At 47.7% G+C, this 20,413-nt stretch overlaps 1 protein-coding gene and 1 long non-coding RNA gene across 7 annotated transcripts in view; one reads left to right on the top strand and one right to left on the bottom strand.

Annotated features, from left to right (window-relative positions):
* Positions 1-2,395: 2,395 nt before the first annotated feature.
* Positions 2,396-3,577, top strand: LOC100472072 (interferon-induced transmembrane protein 3). Its single transcript, XM_002931254.4, has 2 exons — positions 2,396-2,736; positions 3,293-3,577. Exons 1-2 carry the CDS (start codon positions 2,491-2,493, stop codon positions 3,482-3,484), a joined length of 438 nt encoding a protein of 145 aa, XP_002931300.2. The 5' UTR covers positions 2,396-2,490; the 3' UTR covers positions 3,485-3,577.
* A 2,002-nt stretch (positions 3,578-5,579) lies between these two features.
* LOC117796639 overlaps positions 5,580-20,413 on the bottom strand; it is a 16,308-nt gene continuing 1,474 nt past the window's right edge. For 3 of the 6 annotated variants that reach the window (XR_004621196.1, XR_004621197.1, XR_004621195.1), the window contains exons 2-6: positions 17,692-18,800; positions 15,529-15,621; positions 12,957-13,052; positions 7,140-7,498; positions 5,580-6,696 (exon numbers count right to left, since the gene is read on the bottom strand). This is a non-coding gene — a long non-coding RNA (uncharacterized LOC117796639). Of the gene's footprint in view, positions 6,697-7,139; positions 7,499-12,956; positions 13,053-15,528; positions 15,622-17,691; positions 18,801-20,109; positions 20,277-20,413 lie in introns of those variants that run through there. The other 3 variants (XR_004621198.1, XR_004621200.1, XR_004621199.1) reach the window with 3 other exon arrangements.

Below are 20,413 nucleotides of genomic sequence, written 5' to 3'. Positions count from 1 at the left end.
AGTGTTGTCTGGGCAGTCCCTCACACAAGCTTAAAAATAAAACTGCCAGTTATTTTACCAGAAAACGGGTTTATTTGGGAATAGCAGAAAATTACAATTCTGGAAAAGCAAGCCATGGCAAAATCATAGACAAATCACAAAACAGAGAAAATAAAAACTCTTTTATAAATGGGGGTGGGGGTGTAGAGTTGGGAGGGGCTGTGCGCTTNGGGGGTGTAGAGTTGGGAGGGGCGGTGCTCTCATTGGCTGGGCTGTGCTCTCATTGGCTGGGTTCTGCTCTCATTGGCTGGGCTGTGCTCTCATTGGCTGGGTTCTGCTCTCATTGGCTGGGCTGTCCGGATGAGAGGAACCCCCCTTCCTCCTGAGGTCGCGGTGAGGCCCATGCTTCTTCCCGCTGCCAGTGCGGAGAGAACCAGGAGGGAGCGGTGGGCGAGAGAGCTCCCCCTGCTGGGCTGCACTGCGCGTTACTTAGTCCACAGGGTCCAGGAACCGAATTCACGTATTGAGCTGGGCCCTGAGTCCATCAGTCCCCTAAGACACCTAGGGCTCGTGGCTGCGGGTCAGTTAGGCCCGCCATGGAGAAGGCATCCCAGTGCTGCAGGGGCGGCAGGATACGGACAGCGGCAGGACACGGACAGCGGGAGGTGGGGATCCCAGGCTGGACGGAGGCCTGAGGGTGCAGCCATACAGCCCCGCACCCAGACGGAGATGGCGGGTCACCTCCAGGATTTTGTGAGCCACTCTGAGCACGGCCAGGAGTAAAACGGAGCCCCGTAAACCATGGATCACATCAAGTACATAGGTCAGAAGTCACCATGTCTCAGAACACATCCCTTGGCGAGGACTGCGGCACACGGTACCGTTACCCGTGCACCCAAGGCGACGCCTACGTCATCAGCCACGTGGGGGAAAGCTGCTCAAGGGCGTGCTCCTGCCCCTCGCTCTCCCCTGCACAAGCGGGGACAGCGCGTCGCTGGTCAAGATGACCCACGGTGGGAGTAGCCCCCCACAGACACTGCCGAGCACAGCCCGTCAGGACTTTGGGGGCAGCGTGGGGCCTGCAGGTGGCCATCCCCGCCCCTCACTGACCTCACCCCACACCGGGCACCAGGGCCAGCTTCTCTCCCACGTGTGCACGTCAGCTGGGTCCGTCGGGACAGCCTTCTGGGTCACTGAGTCCACAGGACAACAGAACCACACCGGTGCTTCCACGGCAGGATTTAACAGAAGACTGGGTGACAGGGGACATTCCCATTTAGCCAACTAATTTAAATTTCCATTTAGCTAATACATTCCCATTTTTTAGCCAGTGCAAAATCCAGATGGGTCAATATATAATCTCATCAAAATTCTAAATATCGTCCTTCTATTTTGTACACCTGAGGTTGCTAATACATCTCATTTAACTAGCTTGTTTGGCCAATGAAAAATTCATTGACTGGGGGGAACCCAGAGGTGGTCACTGCAGGAAGAAGCTGACACCCTGTGACGGGAGCCCAGGGAGGGGGCTGGAAAGGTGGGAACCCGGAAACCTGGGCCAGAGACCCAGACCTGAGGCTGGTCTGGGGGCCTTGACTCAACCGGGCCTCCGCGGGGAAGGCAAGAGCTCCTAACAGGCCAGGCCAGGCCTGGGCCATCTGCGCCCCACACCCTGCTCCACGCAGGCCAGGACTGCAGGCAGTAAGAGGATGGATGACTGGAGCCTTGACTCTTAGAAAGAGCTATGTCCTGGCTGCTAAGCTGACCTTACCTTCTCTGGAGAAGGGGGCACAGGCCTGACGGCCTAGGAGGAGCCACAGAACCATACCTATGTGACCTGATGGGGGCAGAAGGGGGCGAGGAAAGGTGGGGTGCACAAACGTGCTGGCCTTGGGCTCCCAGCTGCTGCCACATGGCCTGGAGCCTCCTTCTCCCCCCACAGCTGGCTCCTCACGTCACGGAGCCCCCAGCCTTCTCATTCCCGGGGACCCTTGAGAGATGCTGGAGGTTCCTTCCGGGACAGGCAACACAGGCTGCTGGGTCCTGACCTATGAGCACAAAACACTCCCCCCTCCGCCCCTGCCCCCCAGCATGGACTTCAGAACCAGGAAAGGTCAACAGATTCCAGAAAGGAGGCCTGTGACCCCTGTGGGCAGTGAGGGCCTGCCACAGGCTTGGGCCTGGGCTGGGGGCAAGGGTGGGGAGACTCCCGTGCCAGGAAAAGTCCTCAGGGCCCACCCTCACCCCTGAACGAGGAGGTGGGGGAGTTGAGACAGGAAGCCTTGCTGAGACTACAAGCCCCCCCCACCTCAGCCCGCCCCCCCACACACTGGTGTAACCTGACACCCAGCAGTTGGTTCCGCCCCCCTAGTCCCCAGCCAATTCCCAATTTCCCCGAACACCAAAAAAGGAATCTTTGGAGAAATCGAAACTACTGGGACAGGGAGGGCCCAGAGCACGGTCAGTGTGTCGGGCATCCACGTCCACACCACAGGTGCTCCGTCTCCCATCATGAGCCGCAGCTCCCAGCCCTTCTTCCCTGGTGCCCACCCCGGCGTCCCCCCGACCTACGAGATGCTCAAGGAGGAGCACGAGGTGGCTGTACTCGGGGCCCAGAGCTCGGCTCCTGGGACGACCACCGTGGTCACCATCCGCAGTGAGACGGCCGTGCCCGACCACATCGTCTGGTCCCTGTTCAACACCATCTTCATGAACTGGTGCTGCCTGGGCTTCGTGGCCTTCGCCTACTCCGTGAAGGTGGGTGCGTGTGGGGAGGGACTCTCCCAGAAAGTGCGGAGGTCTGCCTGCCCAGAGGGCACGTGGGGTGTGGGGAGCCTGCGTGTGGGGGGGGGGGTTGCAGTGAGGCTGCAGGAGGGGGCCTGGGGATGGCCATGAGCAGCCTTTGTCCCCAGGATTCCAAGGGCTTCCCCTACTGACCAATGCTAGAAATTACACCCTCAGATGCACCTGTGGCTCCAAGGTTCTCCCAGAAAGAACAGGAACTCACAGGACACTGACTCCCGGTGGGGTGGGAGGCCAGTGAAGGGGACAAAGCAGAGGGAGGACAAGCCCTGGGGTCTCCAGGAGAGGCTGAGAGTCTGAGGAAGGACATGGAGGCCCCAGGACAGAGGAGCCCCCGGGGCACCGTCCTGCTCAGGCTCCAGGGAATGAGGAGGGTGGGTCCCCAATCTGGGTGAAGGGCAGGTGGAGCCTTCTCTGGGCAGGGACCAGCCGGGGCTGGGCGGAGCGGCCCTGAGTCCCTGGCTCTCACCAGGACCTGGTCCTGATCCCACGCTCTATCTCTTCTCCCCAGTCTAGGGACCGGAAGATGGTGGGTGACATGACTGGGGCCCGGACTTATGCCTCCACCGCCAAGTGCCTGAACATCTGGGCCCTGGTCCTGGGCCTCCTTCTGACCATCACGTTCATCATTTTTTTTGTTGCTGGGTCACTGATGATTTCCCAAACAATATCAGAGATCATTAAACAGTATGGAGGACACTAGTAGCTGCCCGTGGCCGGAGGCGGTTACCTCTGTCACAGTACTTTATGGACGTGTCAATCTACCATTGAAGTCAATAAAGCTCTTGTGTGTGAGGGTGCTGTGTTTCACCTGCGGAGGGGCCCTGTTGAGATTCCCCAGCCTGCCCCTGAGCCCATGTCCCCCATTGGCCACCTGTACCCTGCTCTGTGTTACGTGCATGGGGGGTGGGCTTGCGTGTATCTGGCCTCCAGCTGCGGACACACGTGGATGAAGGTTTTAGGTAGAGGTCTGAGCTCTGACCAAATGGGTTCCTTTGGAGAAGGGTGGCACTGGGTCCAGAACGTTCTTAGCTTCCAAGGAGCCCAATGGCTGGGGAGTGTAACAGGGCACCTGAAACAAGGGGTCCACAGTCCTCCTCTGGAGCTATGTAGTCCCAGTTTTCCCTGCTCATCAAGTAGGGTGAACCCTTGCCCTGACTGGAAATCAGCATCCTTACCTCCTTCCGTCATGGCTTCCATGTTGTGGACACTGTGGATGCCCCAAGGCAGCCATGCCCCCAACCAGCCGGACAGGTGAGGTGTGAGGTGGGATGGTAATACTTATCCCTCCCTCCCCTGTGCACTGGGACCCCAGCTGTGGTTCACCCACACCCCTATCCCTCCGCCAAAGCACATCGCCCTAACTCAGGGATGCACCAGGGGCTTGGGGTACCCTGGGTGGGGGAGTGAAGCTGGCGGATCCACCCCTCGGGGTCGGGGAAGGACTTGCTCCAGGCCTCGAAGGGGCCCAGTGGGTCAAAAGCGGGGGGTCGCCCCAATTCCTGGACCTGCAGCGCTCAGGAAAGGATCTGAGGGCTGTGGCCAGGGGCTGCCAGACTGTCTTCTGCCGAGGAACACATCCATCCTCCCTACCCTCTTTCCCCACTCTGGACCAAACCTGAGCATCCCACACACAGCCAGAAGAGAATATTCTTTCCCAAGTGCTTTTTGGAAAAGCCTCGGATGGGGAACCTCTCACCGGCGCTGCCCCGGCTCATCTCCCCCTCCCCACACCCAGCTGGCCCAACCCTCTCAGCCCCGCCCACCTCCAGGACGCCCAGGACGCCTTGGCCACGAGGGAGCCAGGCCCTGCCCTGTCGTGGGGCTCTGAGGACCAAGGCTGTTCACAGCGCCCCCGCTGCCCCTGGAGCCCTGCTGTCAGCAGCCTGGACCTTTCAGGGACGCCTGCCTGATGCCTCAGCCCTCACCTGTGATTTGCAAAAGCTAGACATCAAAGGGTGTTTGTTTACTGCGAGAGAGGGTCGCCCACCTAGCAGGACCCTACCCCCAAGTCACTGCAGCTCAGGTGGGGTTATGCCCACTGTGACCCTCTTCCTGAGCTGCGGGAACGCGAGACCCACCCTACAAGGCTGCCCCTGTTGTGGAGGGGAGAGTGCGAGGGGCAGGAGCTCATCTTTGAGCAGCTTTCCACCATGTGACTGACGTAGGCCTCCGGGTGCATGCAGGGGAAGCAATAAAATGTGCGCAAGGCCTAATCATTACTTATCTGTACTATCGCTTATATATTGGAGATGGAGAGCGAGAGTGGAGGGGGTGGGGCAGAGGGAGAGGGAGAAGCAGGCTCCCCGCTGGCAGGGAGCCTGATGCGGGGCTCGATCCCAGGACCCTGGGACCATGGCGGAGCTGAAGGCAGACGCCCAACTGACTGAGCCACCCAGGCGCCCCTATCATTTCTTCAATTTAAAGGTTGTATGATTTAATTGGGATAGGCCGGCGATGGGTAGTAAGGAGGGCACGTATTGCATGGAGCACTGGGTGTTATACGCAACTAATGAATCATCGAACTTTACATCAAAAACCAGGGAGGTACTGTATGGTGACTAACATAACATAATAAAAAATTATTATAAAAAATAAATAAATGTTATTGAAGGAAAAGAGATTAGGGAAAGAGAAGGAGAGATAGTTTAAAAAAAAACTGTTGCTCCCCTCTTGCAATGATGTTGGAAGCAGATAATTACCTTCATTTGTTAATTTAAAAGTGTTTCTACCATTTAACTCAGTGACTCATTAATGACCACCTGCATCATTGGAAAAAAAAAGGTTATATGCTTTAATTTTTTAATCATGTAAAATTTGCAAAACACAAAATTTTCCATTTTACCCATGGAAAGTGTACAATTTATGTGGCTTTTCGTATTTTTGGTGTGTGTGGCTGTCACCATCCTGTAGCTCTGAATGTTTTCCCCACTCCAAGACACCAGGTACCCATGAAGCAGAAACCACATTTCCTTAACCCTGCCCCCTTGAACAGCCTACCTGCCCCCCCCCCAGTTTAGTTGGATTTCCCTTTGTCAGGCATTTCATGTAAATAGACCCCCACAGTAGGTGGCCTTCTGTTTGCCTTGTTTCCCTTAACTCCTGTTTATGTGGCTTGTCCACGTTGCAGCATGGGTCAGTACTGCAACCCTTTCTGTGGCTGATTGGTATTGTATTGTAAGGATGTCATATATTTTGCTTATTCATTCATCAATTTACGGACATTTGGGTGTTTCCAATTTGGGGGCTCTTACGAATAATGTTGTTGGAAACATTTGTGCGCAAGTCTTTGTGCGGACACGTTTTTATTCTCTAAAGTGCTCCGAGGAGTTTTATTTATTTATTTATTTATTTATTTATTTATTTATTTATTTTAGAGAGGAGAGAGAGGGAGGGCCCATGAGCGGGGGAGGGGCAGAGGGAGGGAGAGAAGCAGACTCCCTGCTGAGCACAGAGCCTGACATGGGACTTGATCTCAGGACCCTGAGATTTTGACCTGAGCTGAAATCAAGAGTTGGTCGCCTGACTGACTGAGCCACGCAGGATCTCCACATGTAACTTTCTGAGGACCTGCCACACTATTTCCACCAGCATTGTGGGAGAGTTTCTATTTCTCCTATTCTCACCGACACTTATTTTTCCCTTAACAAAATTAGAGCGTTTCCATTGTCTGTGGTGTGTCATTGCGGTCCGGTGCGGGTTTCCTTGGTAAATGATGCTGCCAGAGCCTTCTCATCGCCTGTTGGTTGTCCCTGTGTCTGCAGAACGTCTGGCCAAGTCTGTTGTTTTACTCATCTGGCTGTTTGTCTCATTGTGGTCAACTCGTGTTCTGAATACCAGTCCCTTGTCAGATCCATGAATCGCAAGAACGCTCTCCTCTCTTGTAGGTTGGCTTCTCACTTCCTTGACAGCGTCCTGTGAGGTACAAAAGTTTTTATTTGCCAAAGCGCAATTTCTCTGTTCTCTTTTGTTATATTTATGCTTATGTCATGTTTTGTTATATGTTATAGTTTGTTAGATGTTACGCTTATGTCATATTTAAGAAACCCATTGCTTGGGGCGCCTGGGTGGCACAGCGGTTAAGCGTCTGCCTTCGGCTCAGGGCGTGATCCCGGCGTTATGGGATCGAGCCCCACGTCAGGCTCCTCTGCTGTGAGCCTGCTTCTTCCTCTCCCACTCCCCCTGCTTGTGTTCCCTCTCTCGCTGGCTGTCTCTATCTCTGTCGAATAAATAATAAAAAAAAATCTTTAAAAAAAAAAAAAAAAAAAAAAAAAAAAAAAAATTTTAAAAAAAAAAAAAAAAAAAAAAAAAAAAAGAAACCCATTGCTTAACCCACGGTCACAAAGATTTATACTTACATTTCTAACAGTTTTGTAGTTCCATTTTGAGTTAATTTTTGTGTAGTTTGTAGGCTAGAGGTCCAACGTCCTCCCTTTCCTTGTGGACCTCCATTATCTCAGCGCCATGCCCTGAAGCGTCTTGGCGCCGTTGTTGAAAATCAATTCACCGTAGCTGTATAGGGTTATGACTCTAAACTCTGTTCTGTTGATCTGCATGTCTGTCCTCGAGCCAGGAGGACAGATTTCTGTCTTGATTTCTATAGCTTCATAGTAAGTTTTGGAAATCAGGAAGTGTGAGCCTTTAACTTTGTTCTGTCTTTGCAAGATTGTTTTGGCCTCACAGTTCCATGTGAATTTTAGGATCAGCTTGTCCATTTCTGAAAAAAAAAAAAATGCAGTAGGAATTTTGATAGTGATTGCATTGAAACTGCAGATAAGTTTAGTCAGTAATGCTATCTTAATCATATTAAGAGCTCAGGTCTGTGCACACGGGATGGATTTCAGTTCTTTATGCTTCTTTAATTCCTTTCAGCAATGTTTTGTAGTTTTCAGCATACAAGTCTTGCATCTACTTGGTTAAATTTCTTACCAAGTACTTTTTTTTTTATGATACTATTATAAATGGAATTGTTTTCTTAGTTATATCATAGGGTTGCTCATTGCTGCTGATTTTTGTGTATTCATTTTGTCACTTGCAATTTTGCTAATCTCTTTAATAATTTTCAGTGATTTCGTCAAGATTTTCTATTCAAGGTAGTGATAGTTTTACTTTTTCCTTTCCAATCTGGATGCCCCCCCTTTCGTTTTCTTGCCTTGTTTTCCTGATTGGAACCTTTAGTACAATGTCGGACGCATGACATCCTCGTGGATGGAACAAGCAGGCATCCTTGTCTTGTTCCTGATCTTAGGGGGAAGATTTTAGTCTTTCACCATTGGGCATAATGTCAGCTGTGAATTGTCCATAGATGTCCTTTATCAGGTTGAGGAATTTCCCTTCTATCTCTAGGTTTATTGTGTGTTTTTATCATGAAAGTTTGTTGGATTTCGACAAATACTTTTTCTGTAGTTATTGAGATGAGTGCATGTGTTTTTCCTTCATTCTATTAATATGGAGTATTATATTGATTGAGTTTTTAAATTGAAGTATAGTTGACACCCAGTGTTAGATTAATTTCAAGTGTACAATGCAGTGATTGAATGAGTATATATGTTATGCTGTGCTCACCATGAATGTAGCTACCTCCTGTCACCATACGTACTACACGCGTACAATGTCATTGGCTGTATTGCCTGTCATCCTGTGACTCATTCATCCCAGAACTGGAACCCTGGACCCTCACTACCTTCACACATTGCGCTCATCCCCGCCCCTACCCCACCCTGCCCCTGCCTCCGCTGCGACAACCGTGAGTTTGTTCTCTGCATTTACGGGTCTAATTCTGCTTTTTATTCATTTGTTTTGTTTTTTAGATAACACATATGAGTGAGACCATACAGTATTTGTCTTCTTCTGATTTATTTCATTTAGCAGAATACCCTGTAGGTCACCCATGTTGTCACAGATGGCAAGATTTAATTTTTTTATGGCTGTGTAATGTTCCATCATATACATACCACATCTTCTTTGTCCATTCATCTATCGATAGACACTTAGACTGCTTCCATACCTCGGCTATTGTCAATCGTGCTGCAGTGAACACAGGGGTGCATATATCTTTTTGAGTTAATATTTTCAGTTTCTTTGGGTAAATACCCAGTGGAATTCCAGTGGAATTACTGGATCATATGGTATTTCTTTTTAAATTTTTTGAGGAACGTAATAATTGTGTTTTATCTCTTAAACCACCCTTACATCTTTGGGACAAATCCCATTTGGTCATGGCGTATAATCTCTCTGATATGTTGCTGAATTCAGATTGCTAGTAATTTGTTGGGTATTTTTTCATCTATACTCATAAGGGATATATTGGTCTGTGGTTTTCTGCTCTTGCAGTGTCTTTGTCTGACTTTGGTGTCAGGGTGATGCTGGCCTCATACAGTGAGTTAAGAAGTGTTCCCTCCTCTTTAAACTTTTGGAAGAGTTTGAGACAGATTGCAGGCTGCCACCCAGCTAGAAAGTGAGGGCTGAAGCCAGAGTAAGTTAAAATGCCACAAACCACTGTCCTGAGATTTCACTACTTTTTTCTTGATTAAGCATTCCTCTGATTTCTGTCAACTTTTACTAGTTTTCCAGAGTATGAAAATGTTGACTCAGATCATTTTCCCCAGGTTATTTGCTGCAATGGTGGAAGGATGGGCTTTCGGGATTTCCCGCCCCACCACTTTTCTATATGACGATAATGGCTGCTCCACACAGGCACGGAAATCCCAGGTAGTTGGCAGACCGACCCTTGTACATTGTCAGGAGCGAGACACAGCACCGGAATGCTCTACACCATGGTAAATGTGTGAGATACACGGGTGCCTCCCGGGTTCAAAATTGAATAGCTAAGGTTTGTGCACGTCAGTGTAGGTAAATGCCAGCTAAAATGTGTAAACGCAATCATATGGGGGTCGAGAATGACTAAGCAACAAAAAGAATGACAGATGACAAAATGGCAGGATGTCACTGCATCGGGTACATGGAAGCCAGGTTCTGAATGGAGTCCTGGCCCAAATCAAACTCTCAGTGGGGCCCCTGACCCCTTCCAGGGGCCATTTTCCACTCCTCAGATCAGTAATGGGAACAGAAATAAATGGTGGTTGGCTCATTCTCACACTGGATCAGTGGCCTTCTGGGTAAGAGTCATTGTGGTGGAACTGGCCAGGGGGAACATAGGCCACACCAGGTGACCCTGGGGCAGACCTGCCCACTATGAGAGGGTTGTACCAGACCCACCAAGTCCGAGCTTCGAGTGGGCCCAGCACCAGTGCACTAGAGGATGGAGGTGGAACATTCCAGATCAAACAGACAGTTTGCTCTACCCGTGTCATCCATCACTACTGTCCCACACCTGTCCCTCTGCTCCTGCCTGGGCTCTAGGGGCAAACACAAAGATGTTTAGATGTTGATCCCCAAACATGCTGCACCTTCTGTGGCTGACATATGTCCTGTGGCAGAAATGTGTTGGAGCCAGCTCCTACCAACTTGTAAAAGCAGATTTTTAAGTACCAAGGAATTTTTTGTGCTGATTATGAAACACAGCTGTTGTTAAAATTAAATCATATAGGGAAAAGTTGGGTACTCCAAAGTCCATCGCCCCATAAAAATCAATGAATAAACTGTCAAAATCAATTTTTTTAATTGTGGTGAAGTATATACAACATAAAATGTACCTTATTTTGAGTTCTAAATTTTAACCGTATTTAGGTATACAACTAAGTTTCTTTAACTGTAAGCCAATTATCCAAAATGTGGGTGAACATGGGAGGAAGGATAATAGTAGAATCAGCAGAAACAGACACTCTGTGAGCTTTATCTCCTACCCTTCTACATATTGGTATTTTTCCGCTTCCCACTCATCAGCTGGTGCTCCGGAGAGCTGGAGCACCTGGAACGCATCCCGCCCCCAGCACCGGTCTGAGATCTTCACCTCCACCCGGGAGCCAGAGGAAGCTTTCAGCTGGCAGCTCTAGGAGCTCATGCTAATGTCACATGGTGTGCAGGGCTAGAATGCTTCCACAGTGTCCAATTACATCAGCTCCCCTGGAGCACAGAGGAGAGAATCTAGGAGCCAGCTTCATATCCAGGCCCAAACAAAATGGGAAATACCTCAAATTTTAGCTGTCTGAGCCCCCTTCCACACCCTGAGAAAATGTAGGTAAAATGTGCCTGTGCTCTCCTTGGAGATGGAAATGTGAAGAAGCCCAGCCGCTCCCTGTCTCCAAATTACTGCTCAGTGCCTGCAGATCATCGTCCCCAGGGGGTCCTTCCCCAGATTGGGTCCAAATCCCATCAGGCATGTGGCTGAAACTCCTCCAGCCCTTCACAGTTGGATTAATTCAAATGTGGACCCTCACTTCTTTCACACCTGGCCAGAACCACTGCGTCCACTACCACCATACAAGCCCTGTCTGCACTAAATGCAGCCTGGCTTGGCGCTAGTCCCCTGCCCACGAGCACCGTTCCCTGGTCCTCAGTCCGGGCACTCAGGGGTTGGGCCCTGCAGGCATGAGCATGGGGTTGAGGGCAGAGCCTGGGAGGCTGCTGTGGTGCCCGGAGTCTTCCCATGCTTGTCCCTTAGGCCTTTTTCAGGTCCACATCGGTCCTGTCCAAGGCATGAAGGGTCCACCAGCCGCTCCTGCCCCAGCCTCAGTCAGGGGCCTGAGTGTGTCCCACGCTTTGGCTGTGCAGTGAACTGTTCCCTAAACTCAGCCATTCCTCAGAAGTTGTCCTGTGGGCCTCAGTGGCCCGGGAAACGTCTCAGAAACCATGTGGTTTCTCTGTTGATTTAGGATTAGTTGATCTATGTACCAGTCAGTGTTGACAGACAGGAAAAAGGAAAAATATTTATCAAACCAATTTATAAGCCGAAGTCTAAAATGTCACATACTATAACTCTTTGTCTTTAGAAAACCCTTCTTTAGGAAACCCTCCTTTTGGGCTGCCGGGGTGGCTCAGTTGGTTAAGTGACTGCCTTCTGCTCAGGTCATGATCCTGGAGTCCCAGGATTGAGTCCTGAATCAGGCTCCCGGCTCAGCAGGCAGTCTGCTTCTCCCTCTGACCTTCTCTCCTCTCATTCTCCCTCTCACTGTCTCTTTCTCTCTCTCAAATAAATAAAAAATAAAATCTTAAAAAGAAGAAAAGAGAAACCCTTCTTGCTAGCCCTCATCATGTTATTTTTGACTGATTCTCCACCATACTTCCAGAGTATAAGTTTCGGTCAACATGGAGGACAGAGTGGTCTTGAGTAGGTGGTCTTGACCCCATCCAAGTGGAGGTTCCACTGGTAGGAGGCAAATGACATTAACAGAGAGCATCATCCAAGAAGCAGACAGCACATCTTACGGGATGCCAGTCAGTGTTCGGGGTCCCCCAGGGGCCCAAGGACACACTTTCCCAATATATGTCAGCAGAAAATGAATTAAGAAAATTTGAATTCATGTAGACTGAGTATGAATAGCAGGTGCACATGTAGAAATAAAATGCAAAGAAAAAAGATAAGGTGCAGTTGGGCAGGTAAGAAGGTTTAAAGTTTTTAAGGTGCTTTCATTGCCAGGAAATACTTACATAACTAACATATATTGGGAATTAATAAATTTGAACTACATGGTGTAATCTGTAGGTTAAGCATTTGAAGTACAGGAAAAGTGGGCACACAAATCATAATAAAATGAAAGTGGAATGATGAATTGTCTATTCAAACAAAGTAAGAAAGAGGGCTAAAGAGAAGCACAGTAAGTCAAAGAAAGTCAAATAATAACATGTCAAACTTACATGAATTGAATTCATTGAATGCTAGAATTGATTAAAAATAAAAACCTTTATTCTTCTTGTGAGACATATATTTTGAGATAAGGATAGAAAAGATGGAATTTTATAAGATGGAAATGATACGCCAGGGAACGTTAACCAAAAGTTTGCTGGACACTTATAGTAATACTGGACAATGTAAACTTTAAGGGGAAAAGCACCACCAATGGGATATTTCATGATGGGAAAAAACCCACTGCCAGACATATCATATTCAAAGTGCAAAGATACGGAAAACAGCCAGATTTAAAAACCAATACCTAAACCTATACACCTTATCTATAGAAAATCAAAGAATTGCACCAAACATCAGCTCTGAAACCATGCTAGAAAGAAGTGGGGTGAAATATTTACAATGTTGAAAGAAGAAAAAACCCATTTACCTGGAATTCCACATAAAGTGAAATTATCCCTTGAAAGTGAGATGAAATGCATTTTCTCAAACAAAAACAAGGAATTTGTTTGTCAGCAGACCTACCCTGTAAGAAACGTTAGAAGAAAATTTTCAGGCAGAAATAAAACTATATAGGGATGCCTGGGTGGCTCAGTTGGTTAAGCATGTGCCTTTGGCTCAGGTCATGGAATGGAGCCCTGCAGCTGGCTCCTTGCTCAGCAGGGAGCCTGTTTCTCCCTGGGCCTGCCGCTCCTTCTGCTTGTGCCCTCTCTCTCTCTCTGACAAATAAATAAATAAAATCTTTTAAAAAAGAAATACAACTATATAGGTTAGAAACTTTAATCTCCATAAAAAAAGTGCATCAGAGAAGAAATAAATGAAGGTAAATTGTTTAACATCATAGCTGCTTGAGGCAATAGAGAGTATTTGGGGCAAACAATAAGCTAACCAGAAAGCTTAAGAGGAAAAGCTGGGGGATGAGATGTCCATAGGAGACTTTGAAAATTTCCAACCATTTTAAAATGGGCAAAGTACATGAATCAACATTTCTCCCGAGAAGATGCACAAGCGGCCAGCAAGCACATGAAAAGATACTCAGCATCATTGATCACTAAGGAAATGCAAATCAAAACCACAATGAGACACCACTTCATACCCCTTAGGATGGCTTTTACTAATAAGACAGAACATAGCAGGTGTTGATGAGGGTGTGGAAAACTGAGAACTCTCACACCTTGCTGGTGGGAGTATAAAGTGGCGCAGGTGCCATTTACCCAAACGTAGAGTCGCCATGGGACCCAGCAGTTCCAACCCTACGTGTTTACCCAAGAAGAGTGAAAACATGTCCACCCGGAAGCTTAGACACGGTGGTAATGGCAGCGTGATTCCTGCCCAAAGAGAGGACCCAAAGGTGGAGACAACCCAATGCCAGCAACAGAGGAAGGGATAAACACATCATGATACATTTACCCAATGGAATATTATTCAACATAAAAAAAGAACAAAGTCCTGACACATGCTACAACTTGGCTGACCTTCAAAAACATCACGCTCAGTAAAGGAAGGTCATATATTGTGTGATTTCTTTCATGTGATGCACCCAGAATAAGCAACTCCATGGAGGCCTTTCTAGCAGGTTAGTGGTTATCAGAAGATGGGAGAAAAGGGGAGTGGAGACTGGTTACTTAATGGGTACAAGATGTTTTTCTGGAGTTGATGACAAAGTTTTGCAACTAGAGAGAGGTGGTGGTTGCACAACACCGTGAATACGCATTTATACATACACAAGATGTATAAACATACAAACACAATAGTGCGTTTAATGCCACTAAACTGTACACTTTTGAATGGTTATTGTATGTTATGTGCATTTCATCTCAATTTAAAAATTAAAACAAACAAACAAAAAACCCAAAAAACCAAAATCCCCGACATATTCCTGGGATTCTAGAAGCTAGGCACATGTGTAGGTGGTGTTCATGCTCAGGAAAGGCATGGCAGGGTCCTGTGCTCTCACCTGTGTGCAAGCAAGAAGCAAAGGTGCAGGCAGACTTCTCATCTACCTGATGGTCACTGCTGGCAGGCCCCAACACTTCCCCAGAGCCCCTGGGTAAAGACAGGGGACTTACTGGTCTCAGAAGTTTGAGAAATCTCTGTTCAAACACTAGCTCACCACAGATTTCATCAGGGAAGTCTGTGGCCACAAAGGACAAAGCAAATAGACTTAACAGAATTACTTCAGAGAATAGTACCAACAGCAGCGTTAACAACAAAAAGGGGAAAACAGTCCCCCCTGGAGAAGGGGTGAATTTAGTTTCCCAAGTTGCTACATTATATTATTTTAAAAGTCCAATTTTTGTGAACATTTTTAAAAATAATAAAAGTCCAATTTTCTTTTCTTTTTTAAAAAAAGATCTTATTTGAGAGAGAGTGAGAGAGATCACAGAGGGAGAGGGAGAAGCAGACTCCCCACTGAGCAAGGAGCCCGATGCAGGGCTCGATCCCAGGACCCTGAGATCATGAAGGCAGACATTTAACCTACTGAGCCACCCAGGAGCCCCAAAAATCCAATTTTCAACAAAGCATCATGATAAATGCAAACAAATAAGAAACTATGACTCATAAACTGAAAAAAAAGGAGTCAAGAGAAACTGTCTCCAAGGAACCCCAGATATTGTAATTGCTAGAAAAAGACTTTATATATATATTTTTTTAAGATTTTATTTATTTATTTGACAGAGAGAGCCAGCGAGAGAGGGAACACAAGCAGGGGGAGTAGGAGAGGAAGACGCAGGCTCTCAGCGGAGGAGCCTGATGTGGGGCTCGATCCCAGAACGCCGGGATCACGCCCTGAGCTGAAGGCAGACGCTTAACGACTGAGCCACCCAGGCGCCCCTAGAAAAAGACTTTAAATCAGCTATCTGAAATCTGTTCAAAGACCTAAAAGAAAACATTAAACAAAGCAAAGTATGAGAAGGAACTCTCACCAAATAGAAAATATCAATAAAGAGATGTAAGTCATCAAAACAGAACCAAATAGAAATTACAGAGTGGACAATTACCTCCCAAAATGAAATTTCACAGAAGAGGTCAGCAGCATATTTGAGGCACCAGAAGAGAGTCAGTGACTGTGAAGTCAGCGGAGGTTATCCAGCCTGAGAAACAGAACAAAAAAAGAAGAAAAATAAAGTTAGCCCCAAAGGCCTGTAGGGTTCCATAAAACATATTAGCACATGCATGATAGGCAGCCCCAAAGAAGAGGAGTGATCAAAGAGGGGCAGAAATTATATGTGAAGAAATAAGGACTGAAAACTGGCCAGATGTGGTGAAAAACATATCCCATAATGCAACAACTCCACAGAAGATTAATGCAAAGTGATCCAGCCTGGCCACGATATAACCAAACTGCTGAAAGTAAAATCAAAAAGCTGATTTTGAAAGCCCCAAGAGAGGAGCAACTCATTGTGTACAAGGAATCCCCAGTAAGATCAGAAGTGATGTCCCTCAGAACAATGGAGACCAGCAGGAAGTGCCCTGACATGTCACAATCAAGAATTCTATATCCAGGGGCGCCTGGGTGGCACAGCGGTTAAGCGTCTGCCTTCGGCTCAGGGCGTGATCCCGGCGTTACAGGATCGAGCCCCACATCAGGCTCCTCTGCTATGAGCCTGTTTCTTCCTCTCCCACTCCCCCTGCTTGTGTTCCCTCTCTCGCTGGCTGTCTCTATCTCTGTCGAATAAATAAATAAAATCTTAAAAAAAAAAAAAAAGAATTCTATATCCAGCTGGAGTAGCCACACACGTGAAGGAGAATTCAGACAGTCCCAGATAAACAAAACCAGAATCGTTCTAGACTAGCAGAACTGGCCTACGAAAATACTAAAAGGAGGGGCGCCTGGCTGGCTCAGTCGTTAAGCGTCTTGCCTTCAGCTCAGGGCGTGATCCCGGAGTTCTGGGATCGAGCCCCACATCAGGCTCCTCCGCTAGGAAGCCTGCTTCTTCCTCTCCCACTCCCCCTGCTTGTGTTCCCTCTCTCACTGGCTGTCTCTCTCTCTCTGCCAAATAAATAAATAAAATCTTTTTTTAAAAAAAGAGTCTCATTTCATTTTTGATGTTTGTTAATAGCTTTAAGCCTCACCCTTCTCCTCCCTTTCTGCCCCACCTCGAGCTGATGGGAAAGCCTGAGTGCTTTCTCCTTTGGCCCTGGAGGGGAGTTCAAACCATGCATGGCAAATCATGCCCCCTCCCTGGGCCTTAAGCCACCATAAAAATCTCAGCAGCCTCCTTGCTGTGTTCTCTCAAGCTGTTTATGGACCTGCTGGGGATCACCTTGCTCTCCCCATAATGCATCACTGTGTGAGAAATACACCTGTCTCAGCCTCTTGACTGCTGGCCTCATCACATTCAACATTTGAATCAAAAGTTTTGGGTGGTTCGGGGAACATTCTCGTCCTGTGGGGTGGTCTCACAACAAGTACAAACCAACTCAACTTAACATAAGAACACACATTCTTCTTACAGGCACATGACATATTCTCCAGGTGGGACATATGTTAGGCCATAAAACAATTCTCAATAAATGCAAACAGGTTGAAATCGTACAAAGTATATTATCTGACCACAATGAAATACAATTAGAATTTCGTGACAGAAGGAAAACAGGGAAATTCCCTGCATAACCAGAAAACGAAAGAGTAAGTCACAAGATAGACAAAAAGCACTTTGAGATGAGTGAAAACAAAACCCAAATGTATGAACATTTTGGAAGTCAGGGTAAACAGCTCTTGGAGGGAACTCCTCCAGGCAGAGACTCCTACAAAAAGAGGAGAAAGATGTCAAATCAATACATGGCCTCTCACCTCAAGAAACAAGAAAAAACAAGGAGCAAACGAAAATGGAAGCAGAAAGAAGGAAATGATTAAGTTTAGAGCAATCATAAAGAAAACAGATGAAACCAAAAGTGGATTCTTTGAAAAGACCAACAAAATTGACAAACCTTCAGCTAGATGGACTAAGAAGAAAAAAGACTCTGATTTCTAAAATCAGACATGGAAGTGGGGACGTTACAATGAATTTCCAGAAATAACAGAATTATGGGAATACTGTGGACAGTTGTACACCAAGTCAGATAATCCAGATGAAACAGACAAAGTCTGACAGACACACAATCTACAAACTGGCTCAAGGGGACACAGAGGGTACAACTACAGGAAAAAGACAAATGACCCGGTTCAGAGGGGTCAAGGGCTGGAACAGACGCTTCTCCAGGGAAAATGTGCAAGTGTCAGAAAGCACACGAGGAGGTGTTGACCCTCCCCAGTAGGTGGTAACACAAGTAAGCGTCGCAATGAGGTGCCACTTTTCACCGCGATGAGTGCTTTTCTTTGACTTTTGACAGCTTGACTATGATGTGTCCACTTGCACGTCTCTTTGGGGCCGTTCTTGGACCTTGTGGAGCTCCTTGGACGTGGGCATTAGTGGGGATTTTTTTTCATCAAATTTGGTAAACTTTTGGCCATTCTTTCTTCAAATATTCGTTCTGTGCTTTCTCTCGTCTCTGCCTTGGGGCCCCTCTCACCCATGTTGTGCCGTTGATGGCATCCCACAAGCCCCTGAGGACCGATTCCTCTGTCTTCTTCAGGCAGGATAATCCCAATTACTGACCTTCATGCTTGCTCACTGACTCTTTCTTCTGATGGGTCAGATATGTTCTCAACCCCACGGCTAATTTCTCATTTCATTAGTGCACTTTCCAACTTCAGAATCCCTATTTAGTTCTTTCAAAAATGTTTTTTCTCTTTCTTCATAGTCTCCATTTAGTAAAACACTATTCTCATATTTCCTTTTAACTTGTTAGACGTGATTCTTTGGGGTTTCTTGATCAGATTTTAAATCTTCATCTAGTGTGTCTGGCCCCTCAAAGACCGCTGCTGCTGAATGCGTCCCTCCGAGTGTGGGCCGTGTATTCGTGATTCTTTGTCTGAAAATGTTAGTTTGGTAACTGGACATTTTCAATTACATGACCTGGCGGCACTGGCAATCAGGCCCTTTGCCCACGAGGCTTTGTTGCCCGCTCTTGCTGTTGCTGTTTGTTTCATGATGTTCCTGCACTAGGTTCTGTGAGGCATGTGTGCTGGGCGTAGACACTGAGTTTCCATTCAGTTACTTTTATGGTGAGTTCATGTGTGCACAGAGATTAAAATGCCTGGAACCAATAAATCACCCAGTCTTTGCCAGCGGGCTTTGGGGGCGGGGAGACACACCTTCAAGTCTCCAGTAATTTGCGTGCCTGCCCTGGTTTTCACTTCCTGCTCATGCACAGCTTCAAGGTCACCCTGAGGGGAGAGATTGGTAAAATACGTATCTAGTGAGAAATATTTTGTTAATATATTTATGCACATTAAAAATATATAATCCTCGTCTTGGCTCTATCAGAGAACGCAGGCACCGTGAGAACAGCAGCCCCCAGACTGGAGGAATGGGAGAGAAGAGGGGCTCGCTTACCAGGAACCCCTGCGGTACTGACTCCCTGGGGGAGCCTTCGGCAGGACCAAGTCCAGGGATAAAACCCCTGCGCTCAAGGGGGCCCCACCGCGTTCTCAGAATAAAGAACAGAGAACACCCCCTATGCTTCTGGCAGGGTTTGAAATATGCCCAGAGCATTTTGTCCTCCTTAGCAAAGACATGGCCTCAGGAAGAGCCTTGCCAGTGTGCGGAAGGGAGATACCCAGTCCAGCCCCATGGGCCTTCCTGTCCACCCTGAGAGGGGAGAGAAGGGTCGCAGGTGGGGGTGGTCTCCTGAAAGACTGAGACCTAACTACAGGGTGACAGAACGCACCCCCTTCCCGGCAGGCACAGGTGGAACCAGGACACTGGAGCTGAGCCCACGTCAGAACCCCGGTGCCTGTAGCTGTGACCCATGCAGGCCGTAGGGAAAACACCAGGGCAGTTCTTCAGATAATGAAACACAGAATCCACTACCAGGTACTGAACGGGTGACATACATAACATTACTAATAGTGGCCAGGTAGTGGAAACAGTTTAAATGTCCAGCAAGTTAGCACTGGGTGAAAACGTCCTATATCCATATGACAGAGTATTATTTAGCCAGAAAAAGGAAAGAAGTATGAATAGACGCTAAGACAAAATTAAGCTTCGAGACATTATTCGAAGTGAAAGAAACCCCTCACAGAGGGCCGCGTAGTCCAAAATTCATCCACATGAAACTCCGGATGATGGGAATCCAGAGAGATGCCAACAGATAAAGTGAATGCCAGGCCTGGGGGGCCAGGAAATTGAAAATGAGTGAACTATCATTTTTTGTGTTATAAAAATGATCTGCAATAAATGTTAGTTACGGTTGTTGCACATCAAGGATGTACAAAAAACCACTAAGTGATTTTACGGTGGCAAAATGGCTCAAACAGCAGGTGTTGTTATGCATGCACGGATTAAAAAACAAAGTTCTATGAAATACGAGTTACATAAATTATAGTAAAAGAAAGTAAAGATTAGGCAAACACAGCCCTTCGTCCCACCCTGCTCTGGCGGAACCTGACACTCAGTGGATGACCCACCTAGTGCCAGACAATTCACCCAACCACAAAACACCAGGAAACAGAAACTTCTGAGAAGCCAACCTACCCTAGAGGGGGAGGGCCCCTGAGCACTGTCCTGGCCTCCAGACCACACCTGCTCAGCCTCTGTATCAGGAAGCCACTTCCCAACCCGTCTTCCTCCAGAACACACCTGCTCCTTCCAAAGATGGAGATGGTCAAGGAGAACAAGGTGGACATCCTGGGGCCCCCCCAGAGCTCCGCTCCCGTGACGACCACCGTGGTCACCATCCAGACTGAGACGGCCATGCCCGACCACATCATCTGGTCCCTGTTCAACACCATCTTCATGAACTGGTGCTGCCTGGGCTTCGTGGCCTTCGCCTACTCCG

The sequence above is a fragment of the Ailuropoda melanoleuca genome, chromosome 16 (assembly GCF_002007445.2).
Source record: "Ailuropoda melanoleuca isolate Jingjing chromosome 16, ASM200744v2, whole genome shotgun sequence".
NCBI classification, from domain to species: domain Eukaryota; kingdom Metazoa; phylum Chordata; class Mammalia; order Carnivora; family Ursidae; genus Ailuropoda; species Ailuropoda melanoleuca.
Note: the sequence above shows the minus strand (reverse complement) of the source record. Positions and strands in the feature narration are given on the sequence as shown.

What these genes read in the sequence shown, in the direction of transcription:
- LOC100472072 (XM_002931254.4), top strand. Translation starts at nt 2,491, where the DNA reads ATGAGCCGCAGCTCCCAGCCCTTCTTCCCTGGTGCCCACCCCGGCGTC. An exon ending in CCTTCGCCTACTCCGTGAAG is followed by an intron (nt 2,737 to 3,292) that starts GTGGGTGCGTGT and finishes TCTTCTCCCCAG; the next exon opens with TCTAGGGACCGGAAGATGGT.